At 36.7% G+C, this 19181-nt stretch overlaps 1 protein-coding gene across 3 annotated transcripts in view; it reads left to right on the top strand.

Moving 5' to 3' along the window:
- PIK3C3 (phosphatidylinositol 3-kinase catalytic subunit type 3) overlaps positions 1-19181 on the top strand; it is a 79268-nt gene that overhangs the window by 15747 nt on the left and 44340 nt on the right. Inside the window, exons 7-19 of one of the 3 annotated variants that reach the window (XM_075137527.1) lie at positions 2395-2466; positions 2902-2991; positions 3571-3675; positions 4164-4256; positions 6012-6197; positions 7502-7656; positions 8934-9021; positions 10227-10294; positions 13132-13237; positions 14096-14212; positions 15816-15947; positions 18295-18423; positions 18756-18825. In XM_075137527.1, coding sequence (XP_074993628.1) covers positions 2395-2466; positions 2902-2991; positions 3571-3675; positions 4164-4256; positions 6012-6197; positions 7502-7656; positions 8934-9021; positions 10227-10294; positions 13132-13237; positions 14096-14212; positions 15816-15947; positions 18295-18423; positions 18756-18825 — 1411 coding nt within the window. The remainder of the gene's footprint in view (positions 1-2394; positions 2467-2901; positions 2992-3570; positions 3676-4163; positions 4257-6011; positions 6198-7501; positions 7657-8933; positions 9022-10226; positions 10295-13131; positions 13238-14095; positions 14213-15815; positions 15948-18294; positions 18424-18755; positions 18826-19181) is intronic. The other 2 variants (XM_075137528.1, XM_075137529.1) reach the window with 2 other exon arrangements.

Genomic DNA, 19181 nt, shown 5'->3' on the forward strand with positions numbered 1-19181 from the left:
AAGGTTAAAAAAAGACATGTCAGCAATGAGCTTAGAAATCATTCTTTTAACACTAGTCTTGGAAACAATTCCCAATCGTGGTTTTAAAGGGTGTTATAAATGTTTTGACGTTAGTCACTGGAAGGCTTTGTGCATTTTCTATTTTAGTTTTGTATGTAAGCAAATTTTAGGCAATTGTGCTTTTGTCATTCTCATCCTAGTGAGTTCTGAGTCGGTAGTAGCTGTCATAGGTTTTTGATTGTGGGGTAGGCGCCCCATTTTTACCAGCCAAAAAGCTTTGTCAGACTCTTTCCCTTTACAGCTATTTTATCTGAATGTTTTCACTGAGAGAAAGATGTAATGGCATGGGTGTTATTACTGCTTATCCCTAGAGAATCCACACGGGATATAGATGTTATAAATGCTTCAGTAGGAGTTTGAACATTTATTAGTTGCTAGTGAATCCACTCCTGTGTCAAGTTTTTTCTACAGCACTTTTATGTGAAGGGTCTAAATGGACCGGAAACTTGTTTGTCACTGGGGCATTGGTAATCCTTTGTTGTTTCATTAAGGTCAAGTCAGATTGCAGCCTTATGGTTTTGATTAGGAAGATAACCAATTAGTAGATAGAAATGGGTATGTCATCTCTTGTCATCAGATGTGTTTCTTTTCAGAAGGATTTTCCCCCCCAAACATTTTCATTGTTTTTTTATGTAATTTGACTTAGTAAAACTAGTATAACATGACCTGAAAGTTCTGTCTGACGAGATGGCAGACGTTTTAGTACAATGCGAGTGCTGATCTGTCAGTGTCGCTTCAACTCAGTTCAGTCTACTGTTACAGTGGTGCAGTAGTATTTTGTTATAATAGAAATACTTCGGAAATACTATTAATTCTATACTATTGGGTTAAAGCTAAGTTCATTATGTAGGGAGTATGGTTTTAAAACAGAGAAACTGTATGCAAATGTCCTCTTTGTCCTCCTCAGCGTTTGCATGCGAACTTTTTTAAAGACTAATGGGAAAAGCAATGCTGCTCATGTTTTGGGACCATCATCAGCCACAGCCAGATTGTATGTGTATTTCCCTTAATTAGGAAGGATGTGTGTAGTTACTGTCATTATTTTGACTGTAAAATTGTTACTTCAGAAAGGCATAGGACAGTAATAAATGTAATAGAAGTGTCTTCCTGAACGTGCACTTTAATAACAAGAGATCTTTTACTGTAGTCAGCAACACAAAAGTTATGTAGCTGGGAAAAAATGCTTCTCCTGAAATGTTAATGGCAATTATAACTCCTGTGTCTTGTTGGTGACTTGTTCTTCCCCTTGACACAAGCCCCTTGCTTCTTTGAAAGTTACCTCTGAAAAGTATAAAAGCAAAGCCATCCCAAGAGGCATATGTGATTGGAGAAGCAGGAGGAGAAAAAAAAAAAACAAAACAAAACAGGAGGACGGGGGCAGAAGCAAACCTGAGCAAGTTATCTCAAAATTTACATTATTGAGGGAAATGTTGGTATGTCAAAACCACTTTATTCTGAGCTGAAATTTACTCCAAAATAAATGAGAACAAACTAAGTATAAATATAGCATAGCACATATTATGCTGGTGTTGTCTTGTTTTTTCCGTTTTACTGTTTTATACTGTCTTTTAAATGAAATGTTCTTCTGTAGATTGTGTCAATTAATGCTTAGTTACACTTTCAAGGTAAAAAATCCAAAACCCAAGTGACTGGGTGTGACTAGAGGAAAACAGAGTTGCTGTTTCTGTCATGTGGTGGTAGGCTTTGTATTTTTTCCTTCTGCCTGGTTCAAACAGGAAACTTTTAGCTTCTCCTTTCCCTTCCTTATGCAGCAGCAGGTTAGACTCCCCTAAGGAAAACGAGTAGGCTCCTGTCATACTGCCAGAGCAGCACAGCATGAACTTCTAGAAGACACTGTCACGTTCCGTGTGGAACCTGTGATAGATAGGCACGCTTATATCTTCCTAAATTCGTCTGTGTTTCAGAGAGCCTGTATGTTGAAGTATTAGGAGATATTTTCTGCAACCTGGTTGTTATTTCTAGGAAATTATTTGATTTTGGTGGAAATATGGACCCTGATTTGGTTTCTCTTTGTGCTTCCAGAAAACACATGTAATGATAATGGCAAATTCCTCCGCTCACCTGTGAGCCAGCATGGTAGTGAGTTGCCAAGCTACTCCTCGGATGAACTTTCATCTGTGTTGCCACCTTGTTTATCATCTGGCAAAAACTAACAAGAAAAACTTGTTTTCCCCTTTATAACTATCAAAAGTCAGCAAGGTGCAGTTGTGTCATTCTTTCACTGTAGTATAAGTCACGATATATTAATATGACATGTTGTTTTTTTCCTAAAACTTGAGATGTTTAATATGTCTTTAACTTTTTGTCGTTCAGGATGGTGATGAGTCATCTCCAATTTTAACAAGTTCTGAAATTGTTAAGATTCCAGATCCCCAGATGTCTATGGTAAGCAATGTTCCAGGTAACGCAATCTGTATTATAGTATTTTTGTTGAAGTTTTCATAAATGGAGATAAAAGTTTGCCTATATTGCTGTCTTCAATATTTTAAAATTCCAGTGGAAAGATGTATTTGACCAGTTGAGAAATATCAATGGATTTGACTTTTTGTAATTTTTTTTTTCCTGCTGCTGCTAGATTGAAATACAAGAATTGATTTAATGCTTATGTTCATCTCCTCCTTTCCATACCTAATGTGCTTGCTTCTGAGGTGTAGGAAAGCAGAGAAGGGGGATTGTTGGCAAAAGAGGTCAGAGGGTGGGAATATAAGGTAAGAGGGAGCTGAAGAACAGAAATTTAGCGGAAAGTGCAGTAACTCTTGGTCTCTTCGTCTGTTAAAATATTTTCTCCCTACACTCTCTTGTATGTTGTCTTTCATGTAGACAGTGCCTAAGTACAGTTCTAGAAAAGATTTCCATTATTGTGGATGCCAATTCAGTGGGACTGGTATTGGCAGCTTTGGGAACCTTAATGTAAGTGGGCTTCTACTGGCAACACTGTTTGAGCACTGTGTAATCTAACACTGCAAGAGCAAGTCTGACAATGCTGAAAACTGCCTTGGCTGCTGAAATCTCGTTGACACTGTGGCTCCTATTGTGGCTCCTACTGTTGCTAACATGGTATTAACAGTGGGAAAACTTTTTGAGAAGTTTTTCTTGCATACAAAGCTTTATACTGCAAACATCCTAAAAATGTTTAAAAAGCGGCTAGCACGTTTGAGTGCTGTGTAAATCACAGATGGGTTGACTGAAGCGCTTGAATTTTGCAGCAATTCACCAAAAGGCAAGATAAGGTTTGTAAATTGTTTGAAGTAAAAAAAAAAACAACCCAAAACTTCAAAATCCCCAACAACCCTCCACATATTATTGAAGGAGTTTCTTCTAAAACAACAACAAAAAAAAATCCAGAAGACTTTGTAGTTTTAGGTGTGAATTTTAATTGTCATGCATTATTAAAGATACTGGTGAGTCTTTGCTAGATGGTTTCATTTCAACAGTAATTTTCTCTGGAGTTTAAATATTTATAAATACTGACTTACCCTCCGCGTTTAGGAGAACTTAGTAGAAAGCAAACATCACAAGCTTGCTCGAAGTTTAAGAAGTGGACCTTCTGATCATGATCTGAAGCCTAATGCAGCTACGCGAGATCAGCTTAATGTAAGTCAGTCATACGATGGCGAAATTCAATTTTATTAGGTAGTTTGGTATTAATATGTGGTGGCAGTTTAAGGAAAATACAGTTCACTTCAGTTTAAAGAAAGTAATGAAGAAAAGTTGTTAAATGTTTCTTACAAGTGGTTAGTTAGATGAGTCCAACTGGGAAAGCAGCAGAAGGTACTTGCTCATTTTTTTGTAAAACAGTTTTTGGGGGATAAGAATGCATATTGTGCACATACCATGTAGGTGTTGATGGTAGTCTTCAAGTAACTGTGTATGTTTGCCTACGCTGCCTGTTCAATCAACCATATAACTGAGGAGCATCACCATGATAGCATGAGAACTTTGTATTGTTGGAAGGCTTTTTTTTTTCTTTCTAGCTATTTTTGTGTGTTGTAAGTGTTGTGCTTTGTCACAGCATAGTCTGTTAACTTGTTGATTATGCCTGTTCGTGTTTTAAACTCACTTTCTGACTATGTATCTAATAGATCATAGTGAGTTATCCACCAACAAAGCAGCTGACGTACGAGGAACAGGATCTAGTTTGGAAATTCAGATATTACCTTACCAATCAGGAGAAGGTAAGTTGAATGATTTGAGAGGACTTGCTAATGCAAGAGGTGCTTCATCTGGCACTATTCTATAATGTTCTGTCCTTGCAGAGATACAGAGCTTCAGTGTCTTAGAAGCTAGTCAAGATTATTTTAACTTTTTCTACAATGTTACTGATGTAAAAATTGGTAACTGTAATTTTCCCTCTTAAATCGTATGAACTGGCTATTACTACAGCAGTCTTTCTACAAACACTGACTGTCAGCTTAAAATACCAGTGTTGCCAATTTTGATTTCAGCAAGGAAAATTTATTAAAGAGGAGCTTCTTCATCCCTTTTAGACAAGGGTTAGCATTACCAGAATATGTAGCAGCATGCCAAAAACCCAAATTAAATTAAATAACTAAATAATCCCCCAGCAGTGGGCATTTTTTATGTGGTGATAATTGTGGTAGAGCAGTAACCATTGACTTTACATTTTACTTAGACGATAACCCAGCTGCAGTTTCTTGGGACATATTAAAACAATCCAATATCATATTGTCACTTACATCAGTAAGGCTCCTCAGGTCTGTGCTTATGTAAATATAGCCTGAATCTAGTTCTACCTTAATGTGAAACATTATTTTCACATCATCCTCTTGGACAAGTTGTCCAACTGTGGGATGAGCGGGGTCACGGTGCGCTGGGTGGAGAGCTGGCTGAAGGGCAGAGATCAAAGGGTTGTAGTAAATGGGGCTACATCTGTCTGGCGACCAGCGGTGTTCTTTAGGGTTCAATTCTAGTGCCAGTTTGGTTCAATATTTTTATCAATGATCTGGATGCAGGAGTTGAATGCACTATTAGCAAGTTTGCTGATGATACCAAACTGGGAGATGCTGTTGACTCTCTCGAGGGACAAGAGGCCTTGCAGAGGCATCTAGATTGGAGCATTGGGCAATGATTAATGGGGTGAAATTTAACAAGTCCAAATACTGGATTCTGCACCTACGATGGAGTAACGCTGGGCAAAAGTATAAACTGGGAGAGGAGTGGCTGGAGGACAGCCCTGCAGAAAGGGATCTGGGGGTGCTGGTTGACAGCAGCTCAATATGAGTCAGCGGTGTGCCCTGGCAGCCAAGAGGGCAAACTGTATCCTGGGGTGCATCAAAGACAGCTTGACCAGCCGGTCAAAAGAAGTGATTATCCTGCTGTGTTCAGCATTGGTGCAGCCTCATCTTGAATACTGTGTGCAGTTCTGGGCCCCACGATTTGAGAAGGATGTGAAGGTCCTTGAATGTGTCTAGAGGAGGGCAACAAAGCTGGTGAAAGGGCTGAAGGAATGTCCTCTGAGGAGCAGCTAAGGACTTTGGGCTTGTCTAGTTTGGAGGAAAGGAGGCTGAGGGGCGACCTCATTGCTCTCTACAGCTACTTGAGGAGGGGATGTGGAGAGGGAGGTGCTGAGCTCTTCTCCCTGGTATCCACTGATAGGACTTGTGGGAATGGTTCAAAGCTGTGCCAGAGGAGGTTCAGACTGGACATTAGGAAGCATTTCTTTACCGAGAGGGTGGTCAAACCCTGGCACAGGCTTCCTAGAGAGGTGGTCGATGCCCCAAGCCTGTCAGAGTTTAAGAGGCATTTGGACAATGCCCTTAACAACATGCTTTATCTTGATCAGCCCTGAATTGGTCAGGACTAGATGATTGCTGTAGCTCTCTTCCAACTGAAATAGCCTATATTCTATTCTAAATCATTTGTTTAGCCTGGTTTTTCACTGATGAATTGTCCAATCCCTTTCTATTTAGGCCTTGACAAAATTCTTAAAATGTGTCAACTGGGACCTACCACAAGAGGCAAAGCAAGCACTGGAGCTACTGGGCAAGTGGAAGCCCATGGATGTGGAAGACTCTCTAGAACTTCTGTCATCTCACTTCACCAACCCAACGGTTCGACGCTATGCCGTTGCCAGGCTTCAGCAGGCTGATGATGAGGTATTCATTGGTCTGTGGCTACATGTGAAGTCAGCTGGTCTCAGGATTTTTAGTCTCATTGAGTACTTGAAATGTTTTCTACTTTTTAGGGCATTTAAGTGAATAATAGTGATGGAAAACTAAGGGAAAAAAAAAAGAAATTTGCTGTAATGCTATTTACTATAAGCTCTTTACGGAGCACATTATTAAATGGCACTCATTGATAATTGTCTTAGTATGAACAGCCAGTGATAGCACGTTTTGTCAAACAAAGTGAGACAACATATGTTCTCCCCAGAAACCAGTGATAAATTTTGAATGCTAACCTGCATAGAAATGCTCTGAAGTTAAATAGTCTACTAAAGGATTTCCAACAAATCCACCTGGTAAATTGAAGTAGTTTATCGTTGTACTCTTTTGCTAAAGAAAGTCAGTAGAAAAGCGTCTGTGGAAATAAGGTGTTTCTAATTGTATACTGATTAGAATATGATGAGCTGTGATTTGTGAGTGAGCCCACTTAAATAGATGTTAAATTATGTTAAATTTTAATTAATATATTTTATTTTCTTCTGACAGTTTAAAAAAAAATACTTTGAATGTATTACCATAACTCTTGAATCCTTGGGAATCAATAGAGTTTAAAATAGGAAGCATAAATATAAATTTTTGCAAGCCCACTTCAATAGCCACGGTCATACTGCTTTGACTTTAAAAATGTACCTTTTACAAAACATTTGAAGGCAGCTAAACAGAGGAAGTGGAATAGTAGGGGAAACAAATTCATTACAAACAACAAGTGATTAAAATTCTATTCTTCAATCTAAAATAGATCAGATACGTGTTTTTTTTTTTTGATCCCCAGCTACACAAGGGATCAAAGGGAAAAAAAAAAAAGGTAGTGCATAAGAGAGGAGAGAATCTGAATTCCTGGTACCATGATCCAGATTTTATGCTTGAATTTTCTTCTTGGGAGCCACAAACTGGAAGGCTTATTTTGTGAATGCTGAAAGCAAGTAGGGCAGCTTAACTAAAGAGAACTTTAAAGTAGTAATTGTACTTAAATATTTCCTTAATTAGCACTTAACTACTTTTGAGTAATAAAAAACTAGTAGTGTGATAATTCAGCATCTTTTGGGAGTCAAACTCCATCCTACACCAGTTCTTCTATTGCATATTGCTTGCTAGGGAGACCCCAATTTCCATTTCTTTGTAGGTCACTGAATCCTGAATAAGTTCTTCTATAAATTGGAATTTTGAAATCATATGGCGTCCTAGTCAGCTTTGACTGACCCCCTCAATTAATTTTCATTTTTTTCCTCCATGAGGATTTGCTGATGTACCTGCTACAGTTAGTCCAGGCATTGAAATATGAAAACTTCGATGACATAAAGAATGGACTGGAACCTAGCAAGAGGGACAGTCAAGGTTCAATGTCAGAAAGCATGACAACATCTGGAACTAATGGTGCAGAAATAGACAGGTAAGAAGCTTAGATTTCCAGTAGAAAAGCAGAAACACGTAACATTGTAAGCCCTCATATTTTTTCTCCTTTTTAGGGATCATTGCATATTCAACATTCTATTTTATAATCTGAAGCGGTGACATAAAAAAATATAATTAAGCCCTGAGCTTTCACAGAATGTATTTCCTGACTACAGATAGTTTACAGAGCAAACATTCTTAATCTCGAGGTTGTGGCCTTTAACCTTACTGCATGAAAGGAAGACAACTTCTGGAGAGCGGGAAAAACACTGGCATTGCTTCCTTCTGTCCTTGCAAAAGTTAGGATGTCTTCAATGAAGCTGTTGTATGAGGCTCCGCTTCCCACTTTCATCAAAGAATACGGATCTAGAAGTCCGATCAGTCTGAAATGGAAAGAAATTTCTTCCTGCTCCTGTAAAAGAAGGTGTAGGGAGAGTCCTGTGAATGTAAAGGAGCTGGGGGAGCACACTTTTTATTCTCGCAGGAATCCAAAGGAAAGGCTGAAGTATCTAATTAATATGGTATTAAGCCAGGTGCAAACAAACTTGGTTAAATGAAGTCTCCCGTGAATATTTAGTACAAATTTCCAGGATTTTTAGTCTTAAGCTTCAGTGTCTAATCACTTGTGTCGTTAGGGTATACTTTTCATATTACAAGAATACTGCTTTTCATTGATCTTGCTGCTAAGCTGTAGAGTGGGTGTCCTGGGATGTATGGTGTATTTTGAGGCTGCAATGACACTTAGACTTTAGTAGAGCTGTTTGATTACTTCCTTTCAGGTAAATTCACTGTCTGATAATTTTGCCTTGCAAGCATTGGGTTTGCCTACTCTGTTATGTGTAATTGCATTCCAGAGAGGAGTGCTTGCAGGTGTTGTGTATTAGCAATTTCATCTTAAGAACATTTAAAAAAAGCTTATCCTGAAAATGTGGATTTGCTAAATTCCCATCTATTTATTCCCATCTGCTTATTTTTTTATGGAAGATGAAACAAAATGCTAGGTTTGATGTAAGTGAATGTCCTTCACCACCATAAACTGTGTAGCTATCCAGGCACAGATTTTTGCCTTTTTCAGGACCTTGCAGCTGTCAAAGTTGCTGTTCATGCAGTTTGTTCTGAAACAGGGTTGAGCTACTATCTTCAAAGATGCTTCTCTTCCAGTTTTCTGAATTTATTATGCTATGGAAGTGAAATGCATTGCAATTTCCATGCATGTCCCCTGCCCCCCAAGCAAGAACTTTGAATTGTGCCAATTACATGCTTTCCTTGATGTAGTTCCCAGATCATGAGTCCTATTCCACCTGTTTCCTCACCACCTCTTACTTCGAAGGCAAAGGAACTTGCAGACAATGAAAACCTAGATGTAAGTCAAATACTTTACCTTGTACTTTTGATACTTGTGGCTTTTTAGTGACCTAGTACTGTTTTTAGTTTTTGTTTGTGAATATTTGAATCTTTCTGCTGTGAATATTTGAATCTTTCTGCTGTACTGTATCTTGCTGAATAATTACAGTGCTCAAAAAACAAAACGCTAAGAAAATAGCAATAGCTTAACTGATTTTTTTTTTTTACAGGCCATCTATTTATGTACATGGTCACACTGTCCAAAATTGGGGGACTGGGTATTGAATTCTTCATAAAATCAAAGTACTCTGTTTAAAGGAGAAAATTACTGCAAAGGTTATCGCATGCTGATTAGATAATTGTGTGTGTTTGAGATGTTCTAAAGCAAGTTTTTTTAACGGAAAACAGTTATCCAAATGTTTTAATCTCTGCAGTCTGTTCTTCCTGTAGCCGTATTCTTTGGTGTGGGTGTGGTCTTTTTGGACCTAAGAGGGACACTGTGTTCATTTACATCTGCCAAGGATTATACTCAATTTATACTACAAGTAGAAGAGTAATAAAAATGGGACTGGAGGGAGGGAAAGATAAAAGGTAAAGACAGTTTGAGGGAACCTGATTTTAATCTGATGTGCAGTTAACTGGTCTTTGAACTTAAAGATCCATTCCCTGTTGCAAATCTTCCTTTCTGGGTCTCAGTACTGCATAGAAAACAAGCCTCCAATTGAGCACATCAGTAAAGATACACAGATTTCTTGTTAGTGGGAATATTAAACCTTGAAAAAGCAGCTAAATGTTGTGTATCCTTTACAGATTTTTTTCCTTTATGTTAAAATGTAGAACATTTTAAGGAGTTTTAGATCTTCTGGATGCAAAACAGGGTAGCAAATCCCTTTCAGGGTTGAATCTTGCAGTAAGGGATAATTGTATAGGAGGAAAGTGTAATATATTGTAAATAGAAACTTTACATCATGTACTTTTGACACGTTGGTGAATATATTATTGTAGTAGCAAACCTTTTTTTACTTGTAGTATTGTTGCTGGATTTGGAGTAATATTAAAACTAATACGATTTAAATATTAGGTTGGATTGGATTCAGATTTTAGAAGGAAATGTGTCTCTCAAAACTCCCTGCAATTATTTGGGGTTTTTCCTTAACTTTGTCTCTCTCTCAAGTGCTTAGACTTCTTTATAACTTAATTTTACTTTTCTTAAATCCCTTCCAGCAAGACCTTTGCACTTTCTTGATTTCACGAGCATGCAAAAATTCCACGTTGGCAAACTACTTATACTGGTATGTTAGAAACGATTTATTCATACTGTATCAATGTCTAATTGAAATCAAAGCTCTCATGCCCAGAAGGATGCACAGCAAGAGATGACCTGTCTTGAGAACTTGAGAATCTCCACTTCTGTTAGGATGAAGTAGTAGATTTAAAACAAAACACATCTGAACAGAATAAGTAGTAAAAGGAGGGTGCTGGTTTTTAAAATGCACAAATGTGCTTTGCTGTTAGATAAAGGAAGGTGATTTATAAGACATTAAGTACAGTGTTTAAAGGAAAAAAAAAAACTTAACTATAGTTTATAAGTTGTCAGTCAATTTGTTTATGGTGGTGAGAAGAAGATAAAGTTCATCCTTTTTAAAAGGGGGAACTTTAGTTGTGAGTAGTTCATCTAGATAGTGGAGAGGTAAGATTACTCAGCTAAGGATCTTTTCTCACTTTCAGTGATTTAAGAATTAAATTGGATGCCTAAACTAGTCATCTGCATGCCTTCTGAGTAAGCATTTGCAGATAGAATTCTCATCTGAAGAAAGCTGAGGTGAATAGAGCTGTACTCTGTGAAAGTGTGTGCGTATATGTGTATATATTTATGTGTATATGCATATACACAACACATACAGCTGTTTACTTGTATATACACACGTATTTTAAAATAGAGAGCTTAGATGCCTTTTACATGGCTAAACTTAAGTCAAATGATTCTCATTTGTATCCTTTGTAGATGTATCTAATAATTAAAAATACTAATACACATTATCATATCTTCATGTGCTATGAATATTAACCACTGATAAGCTGTGAATTAGGAACAGTGTGATATGTGACGTAAACCTACTAAACTGTTCTTATAAAATTCTTACAAGAGCCCTAACCTACCCTGAGAGTGACTCCATTTGTAAATGTCTTAAGTTTTATTTCATTGCATTTTCAATAGCTTAAGTTGAAAATATATGAGTGGACAACTATCTACAGTTTCTTAGTGTACATACTTTTATGTATGTTTGGCTTGATAATGTTTGGCTTCAGAAAAAAGTGCTATTAAATTTAAATGATTAAAATAATTGCAGGCCTAACTGATGTGCATAGAAGCCTCATGTTTGACATAATCAAATATTCTTCATTTAAGATAAGTGTTAGTAGGTTAGCTTATGTCTATCACATTGATACAAACTGTGCACTTGCATTTCAACATCTCAGACAGTCTACAGAAAGTTCAAAGCATCCAGAACTCTGAACTTTTTGTCTTATGACTAGAAAAAAAAAACAAACCCAAACAAAAAACCCCAGTCAATTTATTCTTTGTTTTCTTTCCAGACATCTCAATTTCTCAGTGACAAAATACAAATGTTGCAGCCACTGTTTGAGCTGACATAGCAATAAATCCTCTTGGCTGCTGATCAATTGCTTGTTTCAACTATCCAGACACAGCATGCACCTAAAATAATCAATGGAAAAAGTACAATAACCCTTGAAAATCAAACCTCCTTGCTCAGTCACTCATCATTGTAAAGCTATCCTATCCTTATACTTTAACAGCGGCTACGGAAGTCAGTGCTACTGCTTTTTTCTGTCTCTTCTTCGGACGTATGAGACACCTATCCAAGTATGAAGCATTACTCTTACTCCTTGCTTCAAGATAGCTTTGAGAAACTGTCTAAGGCTTTTTAACAAATGAAGATGAAAATGGCATGTTTCAATTCATTACTTCCTGTTTTCCTTGAAGTTTTGGTGAACAGACTTTGTAAATATGGGCTTATTTTTATACACTTATTACTGCAATCTAATTTTGTCATTTTAGTGAGGGAATGGTGTAGAACAATATATTTGCAAAGTTTTGGAAGTAATCTAGTTGCAGATTTCATTGAGATAATACTCATGGAAGAAGTTACATATGCTTTACTTTAATGTATATAATATATTATGTATTTATAAATAAGACTAGTCAAATCTGATCAGCTGCAAATGACAAACCTCTAATCTTGTCCCATAATCATTCAGTTGTAAAGAGATTCTGCACAAGTGCATCAGGAACGGGTAATTCTACCTGTCAACATAAAGTCCAAGTATGTTTGTTGAATGTGTGGAGTCGCTTTTGAATTCAAAGTCTGAAAATCGACAGACTTGCTAATTTCTTCCTTTTTTTAATAGTGAGGTATATGTTTTTACTGGGTAATACTCAGAGATATATTGGTCAACAGAAAGATGACTTTCCATGCATAGCTACTTTTTGGTTGTCAGTGTTGTGAGTAGAAATAAGCACAAAAGCTTTCCAAACAACTGCTTAACATATCAAATTAAATTTTCAATATAACTGTTCCAAATTGTACTGTTTAAATCTTGTACTCGAATCATAATTTTAGAAATGAAAACTTATTTTGGAATGTAGACTTTGCAGAGCTGCTTCAAGGCCACTACTGTCTTTTCCATCATTGCTAATGGTAAAATAGGACACAGGTAGGGTGACATTCTTCATGTTTTTGCAGATATACTTGAATAGCGAGTTTGCAGCCACTACGTTACATAGAGGGTAGTAGCACAGTGGAGTGCCCACTCCTCCCATGTGTACTGCTCGGTTGGAGTGTTCATATGATTTGGACTTCTGACTTGTCCTGTTTGAGTGATGCCACTTCACTGTAAGTGGAAGACCTCAGAAACTTTGATAGACTCTCCTGATCCAAGTGGGAATTTGACTATGCAATTTTGAAGAGTTCACCTGTTGTTTGATATCTCATTCAAAGATCGACTTTATTTTTAGTTCCAGGCCCATAATACAGGGCTGCTGTATTTCACTCAAATTGTATAGCACCAGAGTACAGCGTTAACTTGGATTGTTTTTATGCTGCAGGTATGTAATAGTGGAGTGTGAAGACCAAGACACTCAGCAGAGGGACCCAAAGACTCACGAAATGTACTTAAATGTGATGAGAAGATTTAGTCAGGCTTTGCTGAAGGTAATAATGCCTCTGTGTAAGGAAATACATAGTGTTTTGGGATAGTCATTCTTTAAAAAGGCACAGGTGTCTAGAAGGAGGACAGTTTTTCATGTCATATGTATTGAAATCTTAAAAAAAGCTTCCACTTTTGCTTGAATTTTGAGTTTGTGGTAAACCAAAGAAACTGCTGAAAAAGAAAAGAACAAGTATTGATAATTTTTTCCTCTGTTTTATTGCTTGTTCCTGTTAGTAACATGCTGGTTCTAAAATCCTCTGCCTTGTGTAATCAGTCTATTTTATTTACTGTTTCGTTATTGGAAGCACTTGTCCTTGCAGTGCAAATTGAGGCAAGAGACCTCTCTTTTGAATTCACAGTGTTGTTCTATGTATCAGCAGCAGAGGATGCTGGAGCAGTGGTGGGAAAAAAAACAAAAACAACAAAAAAAACCCCACTTTTGTGAATTGCAATCTATAATTTATAGCAGATGTGCAGTCCTTCCTGATTTTAGTGTATCTCACAGTTCATATTAATTCCCATTTTAGGGATGTTATTCAAATCTGACTCTTACATTTCATAAGAATATTCCATGTGCTTATCCTTACTAACTTAATTTGGTTGTGTGAATAGGTTTGTCATGCATGACTGTTCACTACTGAAATTGTTGATGCAAGTGAAGTGCACTGGTACATCAGATAATTGATTGCCAGCTACAGTGATTCTGATTGTGTTTTACGGAAAATACCTTTCGAATTGACAGGAAATTGATCTTTATTCACTTGCCTCTAAAAAGCCTAAGGTCTAAGAATAAAGGAATAATTTCTAGATAAAATAATTACATAACAAAGAACTAATTTTGTTTCTTTTAATTCACTTAGGGTGATAAGTCTGTCAGAGTTATGCGTTCATTGTTGGCAGCCCAGCAGACCTTTGTAGATCGGCTGGTTCATGTGATGAAAGCAGTGCAGCGTGAAAGTGGGAATCGTAAAAAAAAGGTAACTAAAGGATTGGAAAACTTATCTCTGGCTAGAATTTGACAATAGGAATGTTAGCTTTCCAGTAAAAATTCTTAGCACTGAGATTTATAACAGATGTCTGCCCATCCTGTAATAATTTTAGCAGATTTTAAACAAACTTAGGAGAGGTTTAGCTGAGTCAGAGTTCAAAAGTGTTCTGAAAGTTTGTAGAAGAAAAAGAGAAGAGGCCCTTGAGAAAAATCTTGGGATATTTTGGTAAAAGGAAGATATGAGACTAATTGAATAGTTGATGATATGACAGCAAACAAGTTGTGGGGCACGTGGGAAGGGAGCAGAGGTTATTGTGGTATAAGAATTATGCTGGAATAGATAATGAAATTTGACTAGCAGCAAGGTTTCGTTTATTCCGAGAGCAACAAAACTATTCTTGTATAAGGTGTGTGTTTAGCAGAACTTTGCCTTCTCTGAAAGTTATCTGTTGCATCTTGAGGAAAAGGATTTCTATCATAGGTGCATTTTAAGAAGCTTTGCCCTTCTTAGTTAAAATATTTCAAGTGAACTTGACAGACAGATGTGAAGAGGAAGCAGGAATGCCAAAAGAATTTCTATTCATGTATTTTCCTCTGACACACATCAGTATTTTTAAGCATGGATTTTTTAGTGTAGTAATTTTTTTCACCTTCTTTCTTGTTGGGTATATATTTGTGCGGGAAAATGAAACACTTAAGCATTGCATCGTTTTTATGAAATTTTGTGTATGTCCTATGTATCAGTAATAATAAAGGTGTAATCACTAAAAGAGGAGGAGGGGTTTTCAATTCATAAGAATGTATTTCCTGCTTGTGCAATAGATTGGTAGTGTTCTGTCAAACGTTGTTTTATAATTGCCATGATATTTCTGTAAAGCTAAGAAACACACAGCTTTGATTTTTGGATTAAAATCTAGCTAGCAGCAATTAACCAATAGAAGCATTCCCAACAGTGGTGGGCTACCTTCCTGTGTGTCTGTGTTCATGCCTGTTATATTTGGTAGGGGAAAAGACTAGAGACTTTTATGTATTCGACCTTTGTTATATAGGACACCAAGCATAAAGAACTCGAAAACTGTGTTGTATTTCTGGTAACTGTAGGATGTAGGAATGTAGAGCAAGCTCTGAAATCAGATCTATGCAAGCTGTTGGCAATTTGGTTCATTGGTGATAGGGAATCTCCTTGAGTTCAGGGATTTAAAGGATCAGAGCTGAAGACTTGAATCGAGTTTCTGAAACAGAACTAACATTTGATACTGGTATAGAAAATAAATCATCCTGCTACTTGTGCAGGCAATTTAGAAATAAATTTTTGTAAGACATACTTGGCACTTATAAAATGGCTTGGCTGTACTCAGACTAGATGGAATATCCGCTTTCTTATTCAGATTACTGCAAATGGAGAATTTTTATTTCACTGGATTTTAAGAGTGAAACCTTGATTCTTTGGAAGAGTAAAGAATTTAATAAATTGGATATTTACTAATAACACATCCTTCGTTAAAAGACTTTTAAACTTTTCATATATGCCTAGAATGTGTGTTATGATTGTGTTTTTTTTTTTAAAAAAACCCAATTTTTTATTCTTTTAGAATGAGAGACTTCAGGCATTGTTAGCAGATAACGAAAAGATGAATTTAGCAGATATGGAACTTATTCCACTTCCTCTGGAACCTCAAGTGAAAATTAAAGGGATAATCCCTGAAAAAGCCACACTTTTCAAGGTAAATGGGATCTCTGAATAGCTGAAATACAAACAAACCTTATGAGCACTAAGCTTAGAAACATCGGTTGAAAGATTTAAAGGGGCTGACGTAGTCGAGGCAAAATGTAACTGTAATGTGCTCTTAAAGTGGTTAAACAACTCCTTATTTTCTTTATGAAACTCTTTTTGTCAAGTTAATGTGAAAATTTTAATGAAGCTTTTTTAAGACTGATACAGTTTATAAAGTTTATGAAGTCCCCAAGCTGAAGGCATGCTTCCTGGTTCAGAAATTCTCTGAACTTTAGTTAGACTGTGTTTAACAGGAATACCACTTATGATCAAAATCATACAAATCAAGTCAGGTGTGCTGCATCTCTGCTAGATGTATGTGTGTCTTCCATTGCAAAATAAAACTGTGAAATTGGTAGAGACTGGAAAGCAATAAGGTGGTGCATTTCATGCAGTTGCAGTGGGCTGACAGGTAGAGCCTGTATCCCTATGGTTGGTAAGTCCTTAAACCAATCTGTAGCCGTTGATTGTGATCATATGACCAGCCCTTAATCTAGTTAATAAACAGTCAATGTGCTGTTGAAAGGGCTGGGGTTATTTTGCTTCCTATCCTACTTGGAATGTAAGTTATTGCTTGGAATGTAAGTTATTACCTGTGTCCAGTGATGTAGGACCTGTTCATAAATTTAGTTTCAACTCATATAGGTGACTGTGATCTAAGTTTAAGATGACCAAAATGAGCTTTACCAGTCAGGCCTACATCCAGGAGGCATTCTCTGCCAATTAAAAAACTCATGTTGCCACATCATCCCTACTAGGTCACAAATTTATTATACCCAGTAGTTTCAAACTTTGAGAGATGCTTGCTGACTGTGATATAATTTGTGTTTACTTAAAATCAGAGATGACCATTTTTGCATAGTTTTCTACCATACCATCTCTTGGTTTCCCAGCTTTGGCTTGCTACTTTATATACCAGTTAGTCTCTTTGAAGAGTATGCTGCTTCAGTTCCATGCTCTTGCACCTCAGGTTGGGGGCAACATTGGAGAGATCTTGTCATGAAAACAAGGTTTTGTAAACTTGAGTCAGCTTTTAGTGTGAATATGATTTAAGGGTCGGGGGAAGAATGTTGACAAAAAGACTGCTGGAACAGCAACTAAGTATTTCCTATCAAGAATAATAGCTCAACTTGATCAGGACAAACTCAAGTCAGATAATCTTCTACATACTGGTCTTCCATAGCAATGTAGAAAATTTAGGACCAAAAATATGAGTTGTAACTTGTTTCAAAATCAGAGGTGGTTTCAATCCTCCTGATTCTGAAAGGTTACAGATTTCCATTTAATCTCTCATTCTGTACTATGGGATAAAAACCAAACACACCCAAAGAGGGAAGAATGATTAATTTTTGGTGCTCTTGGACATCACGTGGCAGCTTTTGTAGGACTGTTTAAAGAATCACTTTTCCTTTATTTATGAACTTAATAATTTTGAAACATTGATTGCATGTGAAAATCTATCGTAATTGCTCAAATATTAAACTCTGTATCCTTGATATTTTTTTTTGTTTCGCTTTGAGGGAAGTGAGTTGGTCAGTTGCAATAGGTGAAATCATTCATGTAGGTAATTGATCCTCTTCAACCCATTTTATGCAGAGAAATTGCAAATAATTAAATTGGCTTTCTCAAACAACAATGTAGAAAGGCATTTTTGCTTTTACTAAATAGATTAAAGAAGCAATTAATTGTTTAAGATGTCTTGCCCCTAGCATTTCTTTGATGTTTATGCTATAATCTTTTTGATCTGGTCAGTTTGAATTTGTTTTGTTGTGACCTTTCGCATAGTGCTTTTATGTTGATTGGAATTACATGCATACAAACAAAATTTGAATCCTCCTGTCCTTTCCTCCTCTTCTGCTGCTGGGGGGGAATGCGGGAGGAATGTGTCCTTCACATTCCTTGCTAAAAAAGGAGGAAAGCCTTAAGATATTTTTTTAAAAACATGCCTAGAACACACTTTTGGTAAGTGGAAATGGTATGTTCTAACTGTTGAGTCCTAGACAGTGAGTAAGAAGCTGCTTTTTAGAAGCTTTAGAATTGCTTCTTTTCTACCAAACTTAAGGAACATGGAGAGACTTCTGGTGCTCACTGCCGTGCTGTTGGTATTCAAAAGGGACTATTCTAAACCTTCTTCTATCTGAATTTGATACTTGAATCCTATGACCTGATACTCGCTTAATTCACTTCTAATTTACAATGCAGTAAACAAGAATTTATATTTTAGAACTCCGCTGTAGCAACATGTTAATGTGAACATTGCTGTGAACCAGCTTAGTAGAGTAAGTTTCCTTTTCCAGAGTGCCTTAATGCCTGCTCAGTTATTCTTCAAGACAGAAGATGGAGGCAAATATCCTGTAATTTTTAAGCATGGTGATGATTTACGTCAAGATCAACTTATTCTTCAGATTATTTCACTCATGGATAAGGTGAGAATTATTAATCCACATGCTTGTCCTCCTGTGTTCTTGATTCTCCTTGTCAAGAGCAAGACTGGTGAGAGCTGCTAGTGCAGCTTATGTTGCTAATACGTGCCAGGGTTCTCAGATCTTAGGTGACTTTTTTTCTTTACAGACAGGTAATGATCCTGTGTAGATTTAAAAAAAAAAAAAAATTAAAAAATTGGGAAACAGGCTTTCACTAATTACTAATTTCAATGAAGAATAGTGGAGATCAATGTCCAATACACATTCCTTTTAGAAGTAGAAGCTGCCTTTCTATTGCATTCATCTTTGCTTTTTTGTGTGGTGTTTTTTTCCAGCTGTTAAGAAAAGAGAATCTGGACTTGAAGCTGACACCCTATAAAGTGCTGGCAACTAGTACAAAACACGGTATGAATACTTTTGTTTCCTAAAAATACAGTATTGGGAGGAATCTTCTCCTTCTGTTCATAGACTGTTGTGACACACTATTTTCATGAGATGTTTTGCTTAGTACAGCATTCTAAAGAGGAGCTCAAATGTGTAAGAAAATCTTACTGCAATATAAGTCATGGAAGTAAATAACCTGAGTGACCACAGTATTCCATTGACTCAAATATCTTCATAAAAGAAGCCCGGTCTGGATATTGGAGTATGTGACAATTAGTAGTGTTATCTTCGCTGCTAGCTTGCTGTGTGACTTTGGACAAATAACTCTTAACACTCCTATTTATAGATCTTTGCATGAAATGGAGGAAAAAAACAAG

Source organism: Calonectris borealis, chromosome Z, assembly GCF_964195595.1.
Source record: "Calonectris borealis chromosome Z, bCalBor7.hap1.2, whole genome shotgun sequence".
Taxonomy (NCBI): Eukaryota; Metazoa; Chordata; class Aves; order Procellariiformes; family Procellariidae; genus Calonectris; species Calonectris borealis.